Source organism: Oncorhynchus mykiss, chromosome 13 (assembly GCF_013265735.2).
Source record: "Oncorhynchus mykiss isolate Arlee chromosome 13, USDA_OmykA_1.1, whole genome shotgun sequence".
In the NCBI taxonomy this organism is placed as follows: domain Eukaryota; kingdom Metazoa; phylum Chordata; class Actinopteri; order Salmoniformes; family Salmonidae; genus Oncorhynchus; species Oncorhynchus mykiss.
Window position 1 is genome coordinate 25,269,840 of NC_048577.1, and position 18,486 is coordinate 25,288,325.

The 18,486-nt window shown below is 44.8% G+C and overlaps 1 protein-coding gene across 5 annotated transcripts in view; it reads left to right on the forward strand.

Annotated features, from left to right (window-relative positions):
* The window catches only part of LOC110486047 (CSC1-like protein 2), a 98,676-nt gene that overhangs the window by 49,304 nt on the left and 30,886 nt on the right, over positions 1 to 18,486 (forward strand). For all 5 annotated transcript variants that reach the window (XM_036940690.1, XM_021557361.2, XM_021557362.2 and 2 more), the window contains one exon: positions 5,223 to 5,376. In XM_036940690.1, coding sequence (XP_036796585.1) covers positions 5,223 to 5,376 — 154 coding nt within the window. The remainder of the gene's footprint in view (positions 1 to 5,222; positions 5,377 to 18,486) is intronic.

Sequence of the window (18,486 nt, forward strand, 5' to 3'; positions counted from 1 at the left end):
ATGTTTGACAGTGGAGATGGTGTGATCAGGGTGATGTGCTGTGTTGCTTTTACGCCAAACATAACGTTTTGCATTGTTGCCAAAAAGTTCAATTTTGGTTTCATCTGACCAGAGCACCTTCTTCCACATGTTTGGTGTGTCTCTCAGGTGGCTTGTGGCAAACTTTAAACAACACTTTTTATGGATATCTTTAAGAAATTGCTTTCTTCTTGCCACTCTTCCATAAAGGCCAGATTTGTGCAATATACGACTGATTGTTGTCCTATGGACAGAGTCTCCCACCTCAGCTGTAGATCTCTGCAGTTCATCCAGAGTGATCATGGGCCTCTTGGCTGCATCTCTGATCAGTCTTCTCCTTGTATGAGCTGAAAGTTTAGAGGGACGGCCAGGTCTTGGTAGATTTGCAGTGGCCTGATACTCCTTCCATTTCAATATTATTGCTTGCACAGTGCTCCTTGGGATGTTTAAAGCTTGGGAAATCTTTTTGTATCCAAATCCGGCTTTAAACTTCTTCACAACAGTATCTCGGACCTGCCTGGTGTGTTCCTTGTTCTTCATGATGCTCTCTGCACTTTTAACGGACCTCTGAGACTATCACAGTGCAGGTGCATTTATACGGTGACTTGATAACACACAGGTGGATTGTATTTATCATCATTAGTCATTTAGGTCAACATTGGATCATTCAGAGATCCTCACTGAACTTCTGGAGAGAGTTTGCTGCACTGAAAGTAAAGGGGCTGAATAATTTTGCACGCCCAATTTTTCAGTTTTTGATTTGTTAAAAAAGTTTGAAATATCCAATAAATGTCGTTCCACTTCATGATTGTGTCCCACTTGTTGTTGATTCTTCACAAAAAAAATACAGTTTTATATCTTTATGTTTGAAGCCTGAAATGTGGCAAAAGGTCGCAAAGTTCAAGGGGGCCGAATACTTTCGCAAGGCACTGTATGTGTCGATGAGTCCAGTAAGTGTGCATAGACGGTACTGTTCCTGGGGTCCACAGCCAGTGTAAGAGAGTGCAAAGAAAAAAAGAGGGTCAATGAAAATACTCCGAGTAGCCATTTGATTAACTCTTAAGCAGTCTCATGGCTTGGGGGTAGAATCTGTTCATGAGCCTTTTGGTCCCAGACTTGGAGCTCTGGTTCAACTTGCCATGCGGTAGCAGAGAGAACAGTCTATGACTAAGGTGGCTGGAGTCTGTGACACTTTTTAGGGTGTTCCTCTGACACCGCCAGGTATAGGAGTCCTAGATGACAGAGAACCAGTCAAGATGCTCTCAATGGTGCGGCTGTATAACTTTTTGAGGATCCGAGGGCCCATGACAAATCTTTTCAGCCTCCTGAGATGGAAGAGGCATTGTCGTGCCCTCTTCACGACTGTGTTGTTGTGTTTGGACCATGATAGGTCCTTAGTGATGTGGACACCGACTCAATACAGAAGTGGTCGGATGAAGCGGATGCTAAGCTACAGGACTGTTTCACTAACACACACACTGGAATAAGTGCCGGGATTCATCCGATGGCATTCAAGAATTTATCCCAGTCATCGGCTTCATGAATAAGTTTATTTACCATGACATGCTCACCAGTGGAGGCTGGTGGAAGGAGCAATCGGAGGGAAGGCTCATTCTAATGGCTGGAATTAATGAATTGGAACGGAGTCAAACACGTGCTTTACATAGGTTTGATACCGTTCCATTTATTCCATGCCAGCCATTACAAGGAGCCTGTCCTCCTTTAGCTCCTTCCACCAGCCTCCTCTGGTTCTCAGAGTGATCATATGTACATATCCCAATCAGAAGCCATGGTTTACAGCCAACATCCACACTGAGCTGAAGGCTAGAGCTGCCGCTTTCAAGGAGCGGAACACTAATCCGGACTTTTGTAAGATATCTTGCTACCCCCTCCGAAGAACAATCAAACTCTGTCAATACAGGAATAAGATTGAATCCTACAACAACCGCTCCCATGCTGATCAGATGTGGTTGGTCTTGCATACTATCAAGGATTACAAAGGGAAACCAAGCCACGAGCTGCCCATTGACGCAAGCCTACCAGGCTAGGGAAATGCCTTCTATGCTCCCTTCGAGTCATGCAACACTGAACGATGCATGGGAGAACCAGCTGTTCTGGATGACTGTGTGATCACGCTCTTCCATAGCCAATGCACTGGGCGTAAACTGTCCATATCAGGGGATCTCTTTACGTGACACTTTCTAATATTCTAGAGAATAAAGACAATTTCCAATGCATGTTTCTAGTTTTGTGGATATGCATTATATCCTGAAAAAGTCTGAATCCAGATGTGGCTTTTAGACATATGATTTTGTGACTACACCGCGAATCACACATGGACATTTCCTATGGCCGGATATGGACTCATTCAATATTCTGAGATTGGTGACATCCTATTTTCTGTCTTCGTGTTGACAAATACTGACTGCATACATTGCATATCTGTTTTCTCAGCACATTCAAGATATGAAGATATATTGATTACACATATGCTTCTGTTGGCGGAGGTCCATATCCAATGCTAAAGCACGATTTCTGATGCATTTTTTGAGTTTTATAGCACCTGCTCAATCATTTGACAAATATGAAATCCATATTTCTTTCATGCACAAATAATTTTTTGATTCTTTCCAGAATTATTTATGATAATAAATGGTATGGCAGGATATTGACTCAATAGATATCCTGAGATAGGCATGTGGATATCTTATTTTCTCTATATTATGACAAATATTGACAGTAGCGCTACAAAGTATGTTTTCTCAGTACATACACTAGGCTATGTTGGCGGCAGGTAGCTTAGTAGTTAGAGCGTTGGACTAGTAACTGGAAGGTTGCAAGATCGAATCCCCGAGCTGACAAGGTAAAAAATATGTAATTCTGCCCATGAACAAGGCAGTTCACCCACTGTTCCTGTTCACCCACGACTGCATGGCCAGGCACGACTCCAACATCAGACGACACAACAGTGGTACCAGCCTCATCACCACAACAGCCTCATCGCCGACAACGACCAGACACCCTATAGGGAGGAGGTCAGAGACCTGGCCGGGTGGTGCCAGAATAACAACCTTATCCCTCAACGTAATCAAGACAAAGGAGATGATTGTGGACTACAGGAAAAGGAGGACCGTGTACGCCCCCATTCTCATTGACTGGGCTGTAGAGGAGCTTGTTGAGAGCTTGTGTCCACATCACCAACTAACTAGAATGGTCCAAGCACACCAAGACAGTCGTGAAGAGGGTACGACAAAACCTATTGCCCCTCAGGAGACTGAAAAGATTTGCCATTGGTCCTCAGATCCTCAAAAGGTTCTACAGCTGAAACATCGAGAGCATTCTGACTGGTTGTATCTCTGCCTGGTACTGCAACTGCTCGGCCTACGGCAGCAAGACACTACAGAGGGTTGTGCGTATGGCCCAGTACGTCACTGGGGCAAAGCTGCCTGCCATCCAGGACCTCTACACCAGGCGGTGTCAAGAGGAAGACCTTAAAAATACTCCAGCCACCCTAGACTGTTCTCTCTGCAACCTCATGGCAAGCGGTACCAGAGTGCCAAGTCAAGGACCAAAAGGCTTCTCAACAGCTTTTACCTCTAAGCCATAAGCCTCCTGAACAGATAATCAAATGGCTACCCGTACTATTTGCATTGTGTCCCGCCACCCCCAACCCGCCAACCCCCTATTACGCTGCTGCTACTCTCTGTTTATCATTTTTGCATAGTCACTTTAACTATGCCCACGTGCATATTACCTCAATTAGCCCGACTAACCGGTGCCCCCACACATTGACTCTGTACTGGTACCACCTGTATTTAGCCTCCCTACTGTTATTTTCATTGTCATTTTATTGAAATTAAGACATTTCTTTACCTATCTATTGTTTACCTAATACCTCTTTTTTTTTACTTACAAGCCCTAACCAACAGTGCAATTTTTAAGTAGGCAATTTCACTGTAAGGTGAAACACCTGTTTTACACCTGTTGTATTTGGCTCACGTGACACTTTGATTTGATTTAAGTTTTTGATTGTAAGCAGGAATCAGGAGGATAGTTATGGTCAGATTTTCCAAATGGAGGGTGAGGGAGAGCTTTGTTATGCATCTTTGTGTGTGGAGTAAAGATGCTCTACAGTTTTCTTTCGCCTCTAGTTGCACTGGTGAAATGCTGGTAGAAATTATGTAAGACTGATTTCAGTTTTCCTGCATTAATATCACCGGGCACTAGAAGCGCCGCCTCTGGATGAGTATTTTCTTGTTTGCTAATGTCCCCATACAGCTTGTTGAGTGTGGTTTTAGTTCCAGCCAGTATCTGTTTGTGGTAGTAAATTGACAGCTACGAAAAATATAGATGACAGAAATGTTATGGTGGTACAGCTTATCATTAGGTATTCTCACTCAGGCGAGCAGAACCTCAACTTACTTAATATTATAGATTGCGCATCAGCTGTTAACAAAGAGACGCACCCCCCCCCCCCCCCTTGAGTTTACCCAACCCTGCTGTTATGTCCTACCGATGTATAGATAAACCAGCTAGATTTATAGTTTCCATGTCCTTGTTCAGCCATGACTCTGAGAAACACAGGATATTCGATTTCTTCCGATCATGTTGATAGTCTCGAGCAGAACTCGTCAAGTTTATTCTCCAGTGATTGCACATGCGCCAATAGAACAGAGGGTAGAGGTGGTTTATCCACTCGCCGACATAGTCTCGTCAGGTATCCCACATGCCAGCCTCTATAACGCCGCCTCTTCCTTTTTTCGAATGGCTGGGATTTGGGCCTGTCCTTCGCCACCGACTCATTGAAGTAGAACTCCTCCTCCTCCATATCGAGGATCGTTGTTCTGATATCCAGAAGCTCTTTTAGTCATAGGAACTATGGTGGTAACATTATGTACAAGAGTTAAGATAAGGAAAAAAATGAAAATATAATAGCACAATTGGTCGGGGCCCGTAAAACAGAATAGTAGTATGTGCGTGTGCACACAGGTGTGAATTCTGCTCGATAGATTTGATATCAACACATCTTTGGATTGTATTATCTTTTAAAACTAGTGTTCTATTTTTCTTATGTATGTTACATTACCAGAAGGTATTGTATTAAGTCTGATATGAAGGTAGCACTTTAATGTGCATGTGGGATGACCTGTTTAAATGCTGGATGGTTTACAAATGATCTCTGTGTATGTCAACTTCTCTGACAGGGAGCACTTATCATTGGGAGGGATTTCCTGGTGGATTCGCTGCTTCATCATCAACTGCATCCTTTTCCTCCTGCTCTTCTTTCTCACCACGCCCGCCATCATTATCTCCACGATGGACAAGTTTAACGTCACCAAGCCTGTGGAGTATCTCAATGTAAGAAATCTTCAATATCCCTCAATGTATTTCACTCCATATCAAAGGTTTTGTCGTGGCCTAGATGTTCTACAGTGGTTCCTCCTTTTAAAAGATGCTATACTGCATGCAGCACACCTTGTGGGCTGCTGCAGAATTCTATGGCACGTTATTTGTCAGCCATTATTACCATTAATGCAAGTTAGTGCTAGTTTGGTCACCAGAGGGCATCTTTGAGAAGTATTTGATAGTCTTCAGTATTGGCATTACTAGAGAATTTAAAACATTTTTTGTAAGAACGGGGCGGCAGGGTAGCCTAGTGCGTTGGACTAGTAACCGGAAGGTTGCGAGTTCAAACCCCCGAGCTGACAAGGTACAAATCTGTCGTTCTGCCCCTGAACAGGCAGTTAACCCACTGTTCCCAGGCCGTCATTGAAAATAAGAATTTGTTCTTAACTGACTTGCCTGGTTAAATAAAGGTAAAATAAAATAAATAAAAAAGAACATAGTATATGGAATTGATTTTAAGAAATGTAGCTTATTAACTAATTTATTAATATTATGGTGTTTCTACTGCAAGAAAATCAAAAAATGAAACCCTCAGGGTTTCCGTTAGGATGGTACGAAAACTATGGCGCTGTACAACATGACGGTCGGGAGTAGGCTACACTACTTAAGAGCATAAAAGTATTGGAATAGTCTAAATTAATATCTATGGGGCATAACATTTCCACACCCTAATTGTAGTGTAACCAATACCCAAACGGATATTCAGTGAAAATAAAAAATCTCATTGATTTATCAAGACCAGTCCCCATATTTGTCTCAGAGCAGCATAAAACAATGCTGAAATAGTTATTGCTTCAAATCCTATTGCTTCAAATCCTATTGCTTCTAACTTCAATATGCTTTTAAAATAAATAAAACCTACACCACTTTTAAATGGAGCAATGGCAGGCAATGGAACAGAGAGCTTTCAGGAAAAACAGTACTTCCAGGTTGGATTTTCCTCAGGTTTTCACCTGCAATATCAGTTCTGTCATACTCAGACAATATTTTGACAGTTTTGGAAACTTTAGAGTTTTTTTCTATCCTAATCTGACAATTAATTATATGCATTTTCTAGATTCTGGGCCTGAGAAATAGGCAGTTTAATTTGGTTACGTTTTTCATCCAAACATCAAAATACTGCCCCCTACCCTCAACAGGTTAACAGCACATTACTCGACACTAGTGAGACTCATTTCGCATACTGTAGGTCTACTGTAGATCTAAAAAAAATAAAAATAAAAACATTTACGTGACTCTCCGCCAATAATTACATTTGAGGATTCTGAATGATTATCTAAGGGGCATTTTTCTTTACGGCAAATCGGATCTGTGATAATATCTAAGAGGCTTTTATATAATTATGAATGAATTAATAATAATAATAGCTTTGTTTAAAAATTAACAAGATTTTGGAGATTTAGTTTTCATTGAGTGAGCATTTGAATGCCATTCCTGAACATGGGGTGAGACATTCTCACTAATTTGTAAATAAAGCCAGTTAAGACTGCTGCACCACTCGGGAGTCCCCATACACAAAGTTTTTAATGCTGATTAATTGCCTTGCACAAAGTATCAAAATACATAGAGGTGTTAGTAAAGGTATATTGTCCTGCTAATAGCCCATAAGGGGCTATTATAATACTGTACAGGTAAGGATAATCAAAACATTTATTTTATTAAGACTATCATAAATAATGTTGGTGCTTTTTTATTTTGATCCAAAGCCATGAATGAGTGAGTCACTCAAGCTTATGTAGGTGACCGGGGCAATATGACTGTGCCATCAACTTGATTGTATATAACGATATTTTGGAGATTTCATTTTCAAAAAACGAAAGTGAGCGATTGTAATCTGAATAAAGGCCAAAACAATTAATTATGTTTTTAGAGGGAGAGAAACGCTGGGCTAATTGTGCGCCGCCCAATGTACTCCCAACCATGGTCGAATGTGATACATAATACTAATAATAATAATACCTTTCCCTCCGTCCACATGTTAAAGGTTCAAATTGATAAATTTTTATCAATTAGGATATTTCTGTTTAATCACAATATTTGTTATATTATTTGTTCTGTATTTTCTGGTGGATTAAACTGAAATTGCAATACTGCCAACCAAGCTGAGAAATACATTTGACGATAGAATTCTCCCCCTACCCTCCTCCTAGGCAATTCTATTGTCCTGCTAATAGCTCTGCTAATAACCATAATGGCGCTGTACAACATGACCGTATGTGTTTGAAAGAGTATTTTCCAGTAAGCAACAATTTGTTTGCCTTCATTAGCCTACTTTTTTCCAATATTTCTGTCATTCAGTGATATTTATTCCCATAGTAATTCCTTATGGATCCATAAGGAAATTAACATCTGCATTTTGAGAGTATTTTTATCATTATTTTATTAACGAAAGCATACCAAGTACAACCCCAAATCTGTAAACATGGGCACCCTCATAGATATCATCCTAACCAACCTGCCCTCCAAATACTACACCTCTACTGTCTTCAACCAGGATCTCAACGATCACTGCCTCATTGCCTGCATCCGTAATGGTTCTGCGACCACCCCTCATCACTGTCAAACGCTCCCTAAAACATTTCAGAGAGCAGGCCTTTCTACTCGACCTGGCCCGGGTATCCTGGAAGGATATTGTCCTCATTCCGTCATTAGAGGATACGTGGTTATTCTTTAAAAGTGCTTTCCTCACCATCTTAAATAAGCATGCCCCATTCAAAAAACATATAACCAGGAACAGATATAGCCCTTGGTTCACTCCAGACCTGACTGCCCTTGACCAGCACAAAAACATCCTGTGGTGTGCCGCATTAGCATTGAATAGCCCCCGCGATATGCAACTTTTCAGGGGAGTTAGGAACCTATAAAAACAGGCAGTTAGGAAAACAAAGGCTAGCTTTTTCAAGCAGAAATTTGCATCCTGTAGCACAAACTCCCAAAAGTTCTGGGACACTAAAGTCCATGGAGAATAAGAGAACCTCCTCCCAGCTGCCCACTGCACTGAGGCTAGGAAACACTGTCACCACCGATAAATCCACGATAATTGAGAATTTCAATAAGCATTTTTCTATGGCTGGCCATGCTTTCCACCTGGTTACCCCTACCCCGGTCAACAGCCCTGCACCCCCCACAGCAACTTCCCAAGCCTCCCCCATTTCTACTTCAGCCAAATCCTGCTGATGCTCTGAAAGAGCTACAAATTCTGGACCCCTACAAATCAGCAGGCCTAGACAATCTGTAAACTCTCTTTCTAAAATTATCCGCCGCAATTGTTGCAACCCCTATTACTAGCCTGTTCAACCTCTTTCATATCGTCTGAGATCCCCAAAGATTAGAAAGCTGCCACGGTCATCCCCCTCTTCAAAGGGGGATACACTCTAGACCCAAACTGCTGCATACCTATATCTTTCCTACCCTGCCTTTCTAATGTCTTCGAAAGCCAAGTTAACAAACAGATCACCAACCATTTCGAATCCCACCGTACCTTCTCCGCTATGCAATCTGGTTTCCAAGCTGGTAATGTGTGCACCTCAGCCACCTCAAGGTCCTAAACAATATCATAACTGCCATCGATAAGAGACAATACTGTGCAGCTGTATTCATCGACCTGGCCAAGGCTTATCGGCAGACTCAACAGCCTTGGTTTGTCAAATGACTGCCTCACCTGGTTCACCAACTACTTCTCAGATAGAGTTCAGTGTGTAGAATTGGAAGGCCTGTTGTCCGGACCTCTGGCAGTCTGTATGGGGGTGCCACAGGGTTCAATTCTCGGGCCGACTCTTTTCTCTGTATACATCAATGATGTCGTTCTTGCTGCTGGGGATTCTCTGACCCACCTCTGCGCAGACAACACCATTCTGTATACTTCTGGCCCTTCGTTGGACACTGTTTTAACTCACCTCCAGACGAGCTTCAACACCATACAACTCTCCTTCCGTGGCCTCCAACTGCTCTTAAATGCAAGTAAAACTAAATGCATGTTCTTCAACCGATCACTGCCGACACCCACCCGCCCGTGTTGCATCATTACTCTGGACAATTCTGACTTGGTATTTGTAGATGTCCACATATTCTAAGGTGTGTGGTTATACTGTAAACTCTCCTTCCAGCCTCGCATTAAGCATTTCCAATCCAAAATTAAATCTAGAGTCAGCTTCCTATTTCACAACAAAGCATCCTTCACTTATGCTGCCAAACATACCCTTGTAAAACTGACTATCCTACCGATTCTTGACTTCGGCGACGTCATTTACAAAATAGCCTCCAACACTGAGCAAACTGGATGCAGTCTATCACAGTGCCATCCGTTTTGTCACCAAAGCCCCATATACTACCCACCACTGCGTCCTGAATGCTCTCGTTGGCTGGCCCTAGCTTCATATTCGTCGCCAAACCCACTGGCTCCAGGTCATCTGTAAGTCTTTGCTAGGTAAAGCCCTTGTCTTATCTCAGCTCACTGGTCACCATAGCAGCACCCACCCATAGCACGCGCTTCAGCAGGTATATTTCACTGGTCACCCCCAAAGCCAATTCCTCCTTTGGCTGCCTTTCCTTCCAGTTCTCTGCTGCCAATGACTGGAATGAACTGCAAAAATATCTGAAGCTGGAGACTCATATCTCACTCACTAACTTTAAGCACCAGCTGTCAGAGCTGGTCTATCACTCCAGTGTTTAATTGCTATATTGTAATTATTTCACCACTATGGTCTTTTTATTGCCTTATTTCCCTTATCCTACCTCTTTTGCACACTGTATATAGACTTTTTTTCTATTGTATAATTGACTGTATGTTTGTTTATTTTGTAACACTGTGTTTGTTTTTCCCACTACTTTGCTTTATCTTGGCCAGGTCGCAGTTGTAAATGAGAAATGTTCTCAACTAGCCTACCTGGTTAAATAAAGGTGAAAAAAAATAAACTGATGAAGAAATACAGTACTGTATGCTTTTCCGACATTTTGCAGTTGCATGAGGTCGCCCACGCACTTTAAACATTTGGATAATAAAGCATTTAAAGCTTTTTGAAGATAGAAGCCACCTACTGACCTACTGTCAGTCATGGACAGAAACTTCTAAGACACTGTCATGTATTGTCATGTTGTGTCTTTCTGTCCTTTCCTTTCACCCTGTCTCCCTCTGCTGGTCCTATTAGGTTACCTTTTCTCCCCCGCTTTCCCCCAGCTGTTCCTTGTCTCCTCTTGACTACCTCGTCACCCCTTCTCCCACCTGTTCCCCTTTTCCCTCTGATTAGTCCCCTATATCTCTCTCTGTTTTTGTTCCTGTCCTTGTCGGATTCTTGTTTGTTGTGTTTCATGCCTGAGCCAGACTATCGTCATGTTTGCTGTAACCTTGTCCTGTCCTGTCGGAATCTGCCGGTCTATCTGAGCCTACCACAGTTTGGTTATTAAAGAAGCTCTGTTTAAGTTAGTTCGCTTTTGGGTCCTCATTCACTCACCGTAACAGAAGAATCCGACCAAGAATGGACCCAGCGACTTCGGATCCCCTCCACTCAGCCGTCGAGATCCAGGGAGCGATGCTAGGCAGACACGAGCAGGAATTGTCTGCTGCTCGACATGCCGTTGAGACCCTGGCCACCCAAGTCTCCAACCTCACAGAACAGGTTCACCATCTCCGCCTCGATCCACCGGCCACTTCCAGGGCTTTCGAATCTCCGGAGCCCAGAATCAATAACCCGCCGTGTTACTCTGGGGAGCCCACTGAATGCCGCTCGTTCCTCACCCAGTGTGATATTGTGTTTTCTCTCCAGCCCAACACTTACTCCAGGAGCACTGCTCGTGTCGCCTACGTCATATCTCTCCTTATTGGACGGGCTCGTGAGTGGGGCACGGCAATCTGGGAGGCAAGGGCTGAGTGTACTAACCAGTATCAGGACTTTAAGGAGGAGATGATACGGGTTTTTGATCGATCTGTTTTTGGGGAGGAGGCTTCCAGGGCCCTGTCTTCCCTATGTCAAGGTAATCGATCCATAACAGACTACTCTATTGAGTTTCGCACTCTTGCTGCCTCCAGTGGCTGGAACGAGCCGGCTTTGCTCGCTCGTTTTCTGGAGGGTCTCCGCGCAGAGGTAAAGGATGAGATTCTCTCCCGGGAGGTCCCTTCCAGCGTGGATTCCCTGATTGAACTCGCTATTCGCATTGAGCGACGGGTTGATCTTCGTCACCGAGCTCGTGGAAAGGAGCTCGCGTTCTCCGTTGCCCCCCTCTCCGCATCACTACCATCTTCCTCTGCCGGCTCGGGAGCTGAGCCTATGCAGCTGGGAGGTATCCGCATCTCGACTAAGGAGAGGGAACGGAGAATCACCAATCGCCTCTGTCTCTATTGCGGTTCTGCTGGTCATTTTGTCACTTCATGTCCAGTAAAAGCCAGAGCTCATCAGTAAGCGGAGGGCTACTGGTGAGCGCTACTACTCCTGTCTCTCCTTCAAGATCCTGCACTACCTTGTCGGTCCATCTACGCTGGACCGGTTCGTCAGCTTCCTGCAGTGCCTTAATAGACTCTGGGGCGGAGGGCTGTTTTATGGACGAGACCTGGGCTCGGGAACATGACATTCCTCTCAGACAGTTAAGGGAGTCCACGGCCTTGTTCGCCCTGGATGGTAGTCCTCTCCCCAGGATTCAGCGTGAGACGCTACCTTTAACCCTCACTGTTTCTGGTAATCATAGCGAAACCATTTCTTTTTTGATTTTTCGTTCACCTTTTACACCTGTTGTTTTGGGCCATCCCTGGCTAGTTTGTCATAATCCTTCCATTAATTGGTCTAGTAATTCTATCCTCTCCTGGAACGTCTCTTGTCATGTGAAATGTTTAATGTCTGCTATCCCTCCTGTTTCCTCTGTCTCTTCTTCACAGGAGGAGCCTGGTGATTTGACAGGGGTGCCGGAGGAATATCACGATCTGCGCACGGTGTTCAGTCGGTCCAGGGCCACCTCTCTTCCTCCACACCGGTCGTATGATTGTAGTATTGATCTCCTTCCGGGAACCACTCCCCCCCGGGGTAGACTATACTCTCTGTCGGCTCCCGAACGTAAGGCTCTCGAGGATTATTTGTCTGTAGCTCTTGACGCCGGTACCATAGTCCCCTCCTCCTCTCCCGCCGGAGCAGGGTTTTTTTTTGTCAAGAAGAAGGACGGGTCTCTGCGCCCCTGCATAGATTATCGAGGGCTGAATGACATAACAGTTAAGAATCGTTATCCGCTTCCTCTTATGTCTTCAGCCTTCGAGATCCTGCAGGGAGCCAGGTTTTTCACTAAGTTGGACCTTCGTAACGCTTACCATCTCGTGCGCATCAGGGAGGGGGACGAGTGGAAGACGGCGTTTAACACTCCGTTAGGGCACTTTGAATACCGGGTTCTTCCTTTCGGCCTCGCTAACGCTCCAGCTGTCTTTCAGGCATTAGTCAATGATGTCCTGAGAGACATGCTGAACATCTTTGTTTTCGTTTACCTTGACGATATCCTGATTTTTTTCACCGTCACTCCAGATTCATCTTCAGCACGTTCGACGTGTCCTCCAGCGCCTTTTAGAGAATTGTCTTTTTGTGAAGGCTGAGAAGTGCACTTTTCATGCCTCCTCCGTCACATTTCTCGGTTCTGTTATTTCCGCTGAAGGCATTAAGATGGATCCCGCTAAGGTCCAAGCTGTCATTGATTGGCCCGCCCCTAAGTCACGCGTCGAGCTGCAGCGCTTTCTCGGCTTCGCGAACTTCTATCGTCGTTTCATCCGTAATTTCGGTCAGGTGGCAGCTCCTCTCACAGCCCTTACTTCTGTCAAGACGTGCTTTAAGTGGTCCGTTTCCGCCCAGGGAGCTTTTGATCTCCTCAAGAATCGTTTTACATCCGCTCCTATCCTTGTTACACCTGACGTCTCTAGACAGTTCGTTGTCGAGGTTGACGCGTCAGAGGTGGGCGTGGGAGCCATTCTTTCTCAGCGCTCCCTCTCTGACGACAAGGTCCACCCATGCGCGTATTTTTCTCATCGCCTGTCGCCGTCGGAACGTAACTATGATGTGGGAAACCGCGAACTGCTCGCCATCCGGTTAGCCCTAGGCGAATGGCGACAGTGGTTGGAGGGGGCGACCGTTCCTTTTGTCGTTTGGACTGACCATAGGAACCTTGAGTACATCCGTTCTGCCAAACGACTTAATGCGCGTCAGGCGCGTTGGGCGCTGTTTTTCGCTCGTTTCGAGTTCGTGATTTCTTATCGTCCGGGCTCTAAGAACACCAAGCCTGATGCTTTATCTCGTCTCTTCAGTTCTTCAGTAGCCTCCACTGACCCCGAGGGGATTCTCCCTGAGGGGCGTGTTGTCGGGTTGACTGTCTGGGGAATTGAGAGGCAGGTAAAGCAAGCGCTCACTCACACTCCGTCGCCGCGCGCTTGTCCTAGGAACCTTCTTTTCGTTCCCGTTCCTACTCGTCTGGCCGTTCTTCAGTGGGCTCACTCTGCCAAGTTAGCCGGCCACCCTGGCGTTCGGGGTACGCTTGCTTCCATTCGCCAGCGTTTTTGGTGGCCCACCCGGGAGCATGACACGCGTCGTTTCGTGGCTGCTTGTTCGGTCTGCGCGCAGACTAAGTCCGGTAACTCCCCTCCTGCCGGCCGTCTCAGGCCGCTTCCCATTCCCTCTCGACCGTGGTCTCACATCGCCTTAGATTTTGTCACCGGACTGCCTTCGTCAGCGGGGAAGACTGTTATTCTTACGGTTGTCGATAGGTTCTCTAAGGCGGCTCATTTCATTCCCCTTGCTAAGCTTCCTTCTGCTAAAGAGACGGCACAAATCATCATCGAGAATGTTTTCAGAATTCATGGCCTTCCGTCAGACGTCGTTTCGGACAGAGGTCCGCAATTCACGTCTCAATTTTGGAGGGAGTTTTGCCGTTTGATTGGGGCTTCCGTCAGTCTCTCTTCCGGCTTTCACCCCCAGTCTAACGGTCAAGCAGAACGGGCCAATCAGACTATTGGTCGCATCTTACGCAGTCTTTCTTTTCGCAACCCTGCGTCTTGGTCAGAACAGCTCCCCTGGGCAGAATACGCCCACAACTCGCTTCCTTCGTCTGCGACCGGGCTATCTCCTTTTCAGAGTAGCCTCGGGTACCAGCCTCCGCTGTTCTCATCTCAGTTCGCCGAGTCCAGCGTCCCCTCCGCTCAGGCTTTTGTCCAACGTTGCGAGCGCACCTGGAAGAGGGTCAGGTCTGCACTTTGCCGTTATAGGACGCAGACTGTGAGGGCTGCTAATAAGCGTAGAACTAAGAGTCCTAGATATTGTCGCGGTCAGAGAGTTTGGCTCTCCACTCAGAACCTTCCCCTTAAGACGGCTTCTCGCAAGTTGACCCCGCGGTTCATTGGTCCGTTCCGTATTTCTCGGGTCATTAATCCTGTCGCAGTTCGACTTCTTCTTCCGCGATACCTTCGTCGCGTCCACCCGGTCTTCCATGTCTCCTGTATTAAGCCCGTTCTTCGCGCCCCCGCTCGTCTTCCCCCCCCCCCCCCCATCCTTGTCGAGGGCGCACCCATCTACAGGGTCCGCAGGATTTTGGACATGCGTCCTCGGGGCCGTGGTCACCAGTACCTCGTTGATTGGGAGGGGTACGGTCCTGAGGAGAGGAGTTGGGTTCCCTCTCGGGACGTGCTGGACCGTGCGCTGATCGAGGATTTCCTCCGTTGCCGCCAGGTTTCCTCCTCGAGTGCGCCAGGAGGCGCTCGGTGAGTGGGGGGGTACTGTCATGTATTGTCATGTTGTGTCTTTCTGTCCTTTCCTTTCACCCTGTCTCCCTCTGCTGGTCCTATTAGGTTACCTTTTCTCCCCCGCTTTCCCCCAGCTGTTCCTTGTCTCCTCTTGACTACCTCGTCACCCCTTCTCCCACCTGTTCCCCTTTTCCCTCTGATTAGTCCCCTATATCTCTCTCTGTTTTTGTTCCTGTCCTTGTCGGATTCTTGTTTGTTGTGTTTCATGCCTGAGCCAGACTATCGTCATGTTTGCTGTAACCTTGTCCTGTCCTGTCGAAATCTGCCGGTCTATCTGAGCCTACCACAGTTTGGTTATTAAAGAAGCTCTGTTTAAGTTAGTTCGCTTTTGGGTCCTCATTCACTCACCGTAACAGACACAGTATTAATGATGAACACCCGGAGGTTCACTGGTAAGCCACATTTGCCTCGGGATCCATCCCTGTTGGTAATCTGTCTCTCTTCAGTTACACATTCTTGGAATAGCATAATGGTCCGGACAGCCCTTGCTGTGCCTGGTGAGCAGTTGGTCAAGTTCTGTTGTCAGAAGAGGAATGAACATGTCAGGGTGAACCGACGACCTGATTAACCCACCAGGTATGTTGACTCTGCCTGTCGGAGGTGACGTTCCAGAGCTCACAGGTGTGCCTGGCATGGATTGTGACTCCCATCTTGTTCCTCACCCTCATCAATGTGCCATTCTCCGCCTGACTCTCCGCCTGTTGCCGCCTGACTCTCCGCCTGTTGCCGCCTGACTCTCCACCTGTTGCCGCCTGACTATCCGCCTGATGCCGCCATGTGCACCTTCATCAGATGAGCAGAATAATACTGCCCTGAGCCCCCATCGATTACAGTGGCCTATGTTAGAAACTGTAGATCCATTAACTTCTTATGGCTGAAATCCCGTTAACAGGATCGATTTGACAGCAGCCAGTGAAAGTGCAGGGCGCCAAATTCAAACAGAAATCCCATAATTAAAATTCCTCAAACATACAAGTATTATACACCATTTTAAAGATGAACTTGTTAATCCCACCACAGTGTCCGATTTCAAAAAGACTTTAAAACGAAAGCATACCATGTGATTTATGTTAGATCAGTGCCTAGTCACAAAAACAACACAGCCAATTTTCCAGCTAAAGAGAGGAGTCACAAAAAGCGGAAATAGAGATAAAATTTATCACTAACCTTTGATGATCTTCATCAGATGGCACTCCTAGGACTTCATGTTACACAATACATGTATGTTTTGTTTGATAAAGTTCCTATTTATATCCAAAAATCTCCGTTTACATTGGTGCGTTATATTCAGTAATGTTTTGCTTCCAAAACATCCGGCGATTTTGCAGAGAGCCACATAAATTTACAGAAATACTCATCACAAATGTTGATGAAAATACAAGTGCAATGCATGGAATCAAAGATATACTTCTCCTTAATGCAACCGCTGTGTCTGATTTCAAAAAAGCTTTACAGCGAAAGCACACCATGGAATAATCTGAGTACAGCGCTCAGCCACCAAAACAAGCCATACAGTTGGCTTGCATGACTTGGCTCATTGCATTTTGCCAGACCCCTTAGTCAAACAGCACTTATTCGCTCCCCCTTCACATTAGAAGCCTGAAACAAGGTTCTAAAGACTGTTGACATCTAGTGGAAGCGTTCGTGTACATTTGGTCCGATTGCACTTCCTATCTTGGATAGCCATATACTTGAAAATCTACAAACCTCAGATTTCCCACTTACTGGTTGAATTTGTTTTTCAGGTTTTTGCCTGCCATATGAGTTCTGTTATACTCAGACATCATTCAAACAGTTTTAGAAACTTCAGTGTTTTCTATCCATCTACTAATCATATGCATATCTTAGCTTCTGGGCCTGAGTAGCAGGCAGTTTACTCTGGGCACTCTTTTCATCCGAACGTGAAAATAGCGCCCCCAACCATAAGAAGTTAAGAATTAAAAGTGACTCCAACGCACATGCTGCCTACACATTTTAAGAATCTAGCAAAACTGACTTTTCTTGGCAAAAATGTGTTTTTTTTAAGATGTGGCCTGTTGTCAGCATGGTTGTCATTTTAACATTTTTTTTATTTCACCTTTTTATAGATTTTATTACACATTATGCCTACACATTGATAGGCTATATTCATGTTTTTTTAAAGAAAATGCACTGAAACCAAAATACCTTTTTTTAGTTTTTTTGATCCTCTCAGATCTGGCTCATTTTCAAGCCCTCTTGAAAATCCTAACCCTGGAACGGGTAGCACCAAAAAAAGAAACTGGCTTGATGAAAATGATGTCCATTTCGTCCCGGGGATGTTCACACCTACAGTAGCCGGGCTATAAAGTGTATATTGTCCTGATGATAGGGCTACACCTGCCACAGTCCTACAGTACACTTGTGAAAAACAAGTGTTTGAAAACCTTTTTCAAAATGCCTCCAGCTGTCTATCACTACTGTAAATAAAAACACAGCATTTTGTTTACATCCTCTTTACATTCTTTCTTGTAACCGCAATATCACAAATCATTTATCTACCTTTCCAATTACTTTTAGATTTAGGGATTTATAGATGTATTCTTTTCATGTCATTTTTTGTTAAATCCAGCTCGGATTTCAGTATAACTTTTGACTGACGCCTTTTGTGAAAGGTCTAATACTCTATTTAATCATTTCAGCCCTCCGAATTCATATCTAAAGGGCATTTTTCACGCTTTTATTAGTTACATTGTTTTAGTTTGAACGTGCAGACAGGCCCTAAGAACAGCAGGAATGTTTCTCTAGTCAGCGCCTTTATTTATGCAACGCCCCTTAGTGTTGCTCTGTTCTACCCAGTGGGCGGGGTGGGGGTTATGCTTGTGAAAAACAGTGTTGATAATATATCTGTGTTATATTAAAGCCCATGTATCTAAGGGGCTTTAATATAATTATCATTTAATTCATAATAACAATAATAAAAATAGCTTTGTTGTAAAAATAATATTTTGTAGATTTCCTTTTCAAAAATGTAAAGTGAGCAAGGAAAAATGCCATTCTTGAAAATTTGTAAAAGAGCCAGTTTGTTATTTAGAATTATTTATTTAAAAAAATTAGAGGGAGAGAAATCAAAAGCCTACAATCACCTCATGGGTCTCCCGGTTGCGGCCAGCAAGGGTATTGAACCAGCATCTGTAGCAATGCAGTTTGCACTGCAATGCAGTGTCTTAGAACGCTGCGCCACTCGGGCGCTGTACAGCGTGACCAGTCGGGAGTAGGCTACAGTACTACAGTGAGAGCAAAATAATCCTAACATTTCCACACCCTAATTATAGTCTAAGTTTCTCTTA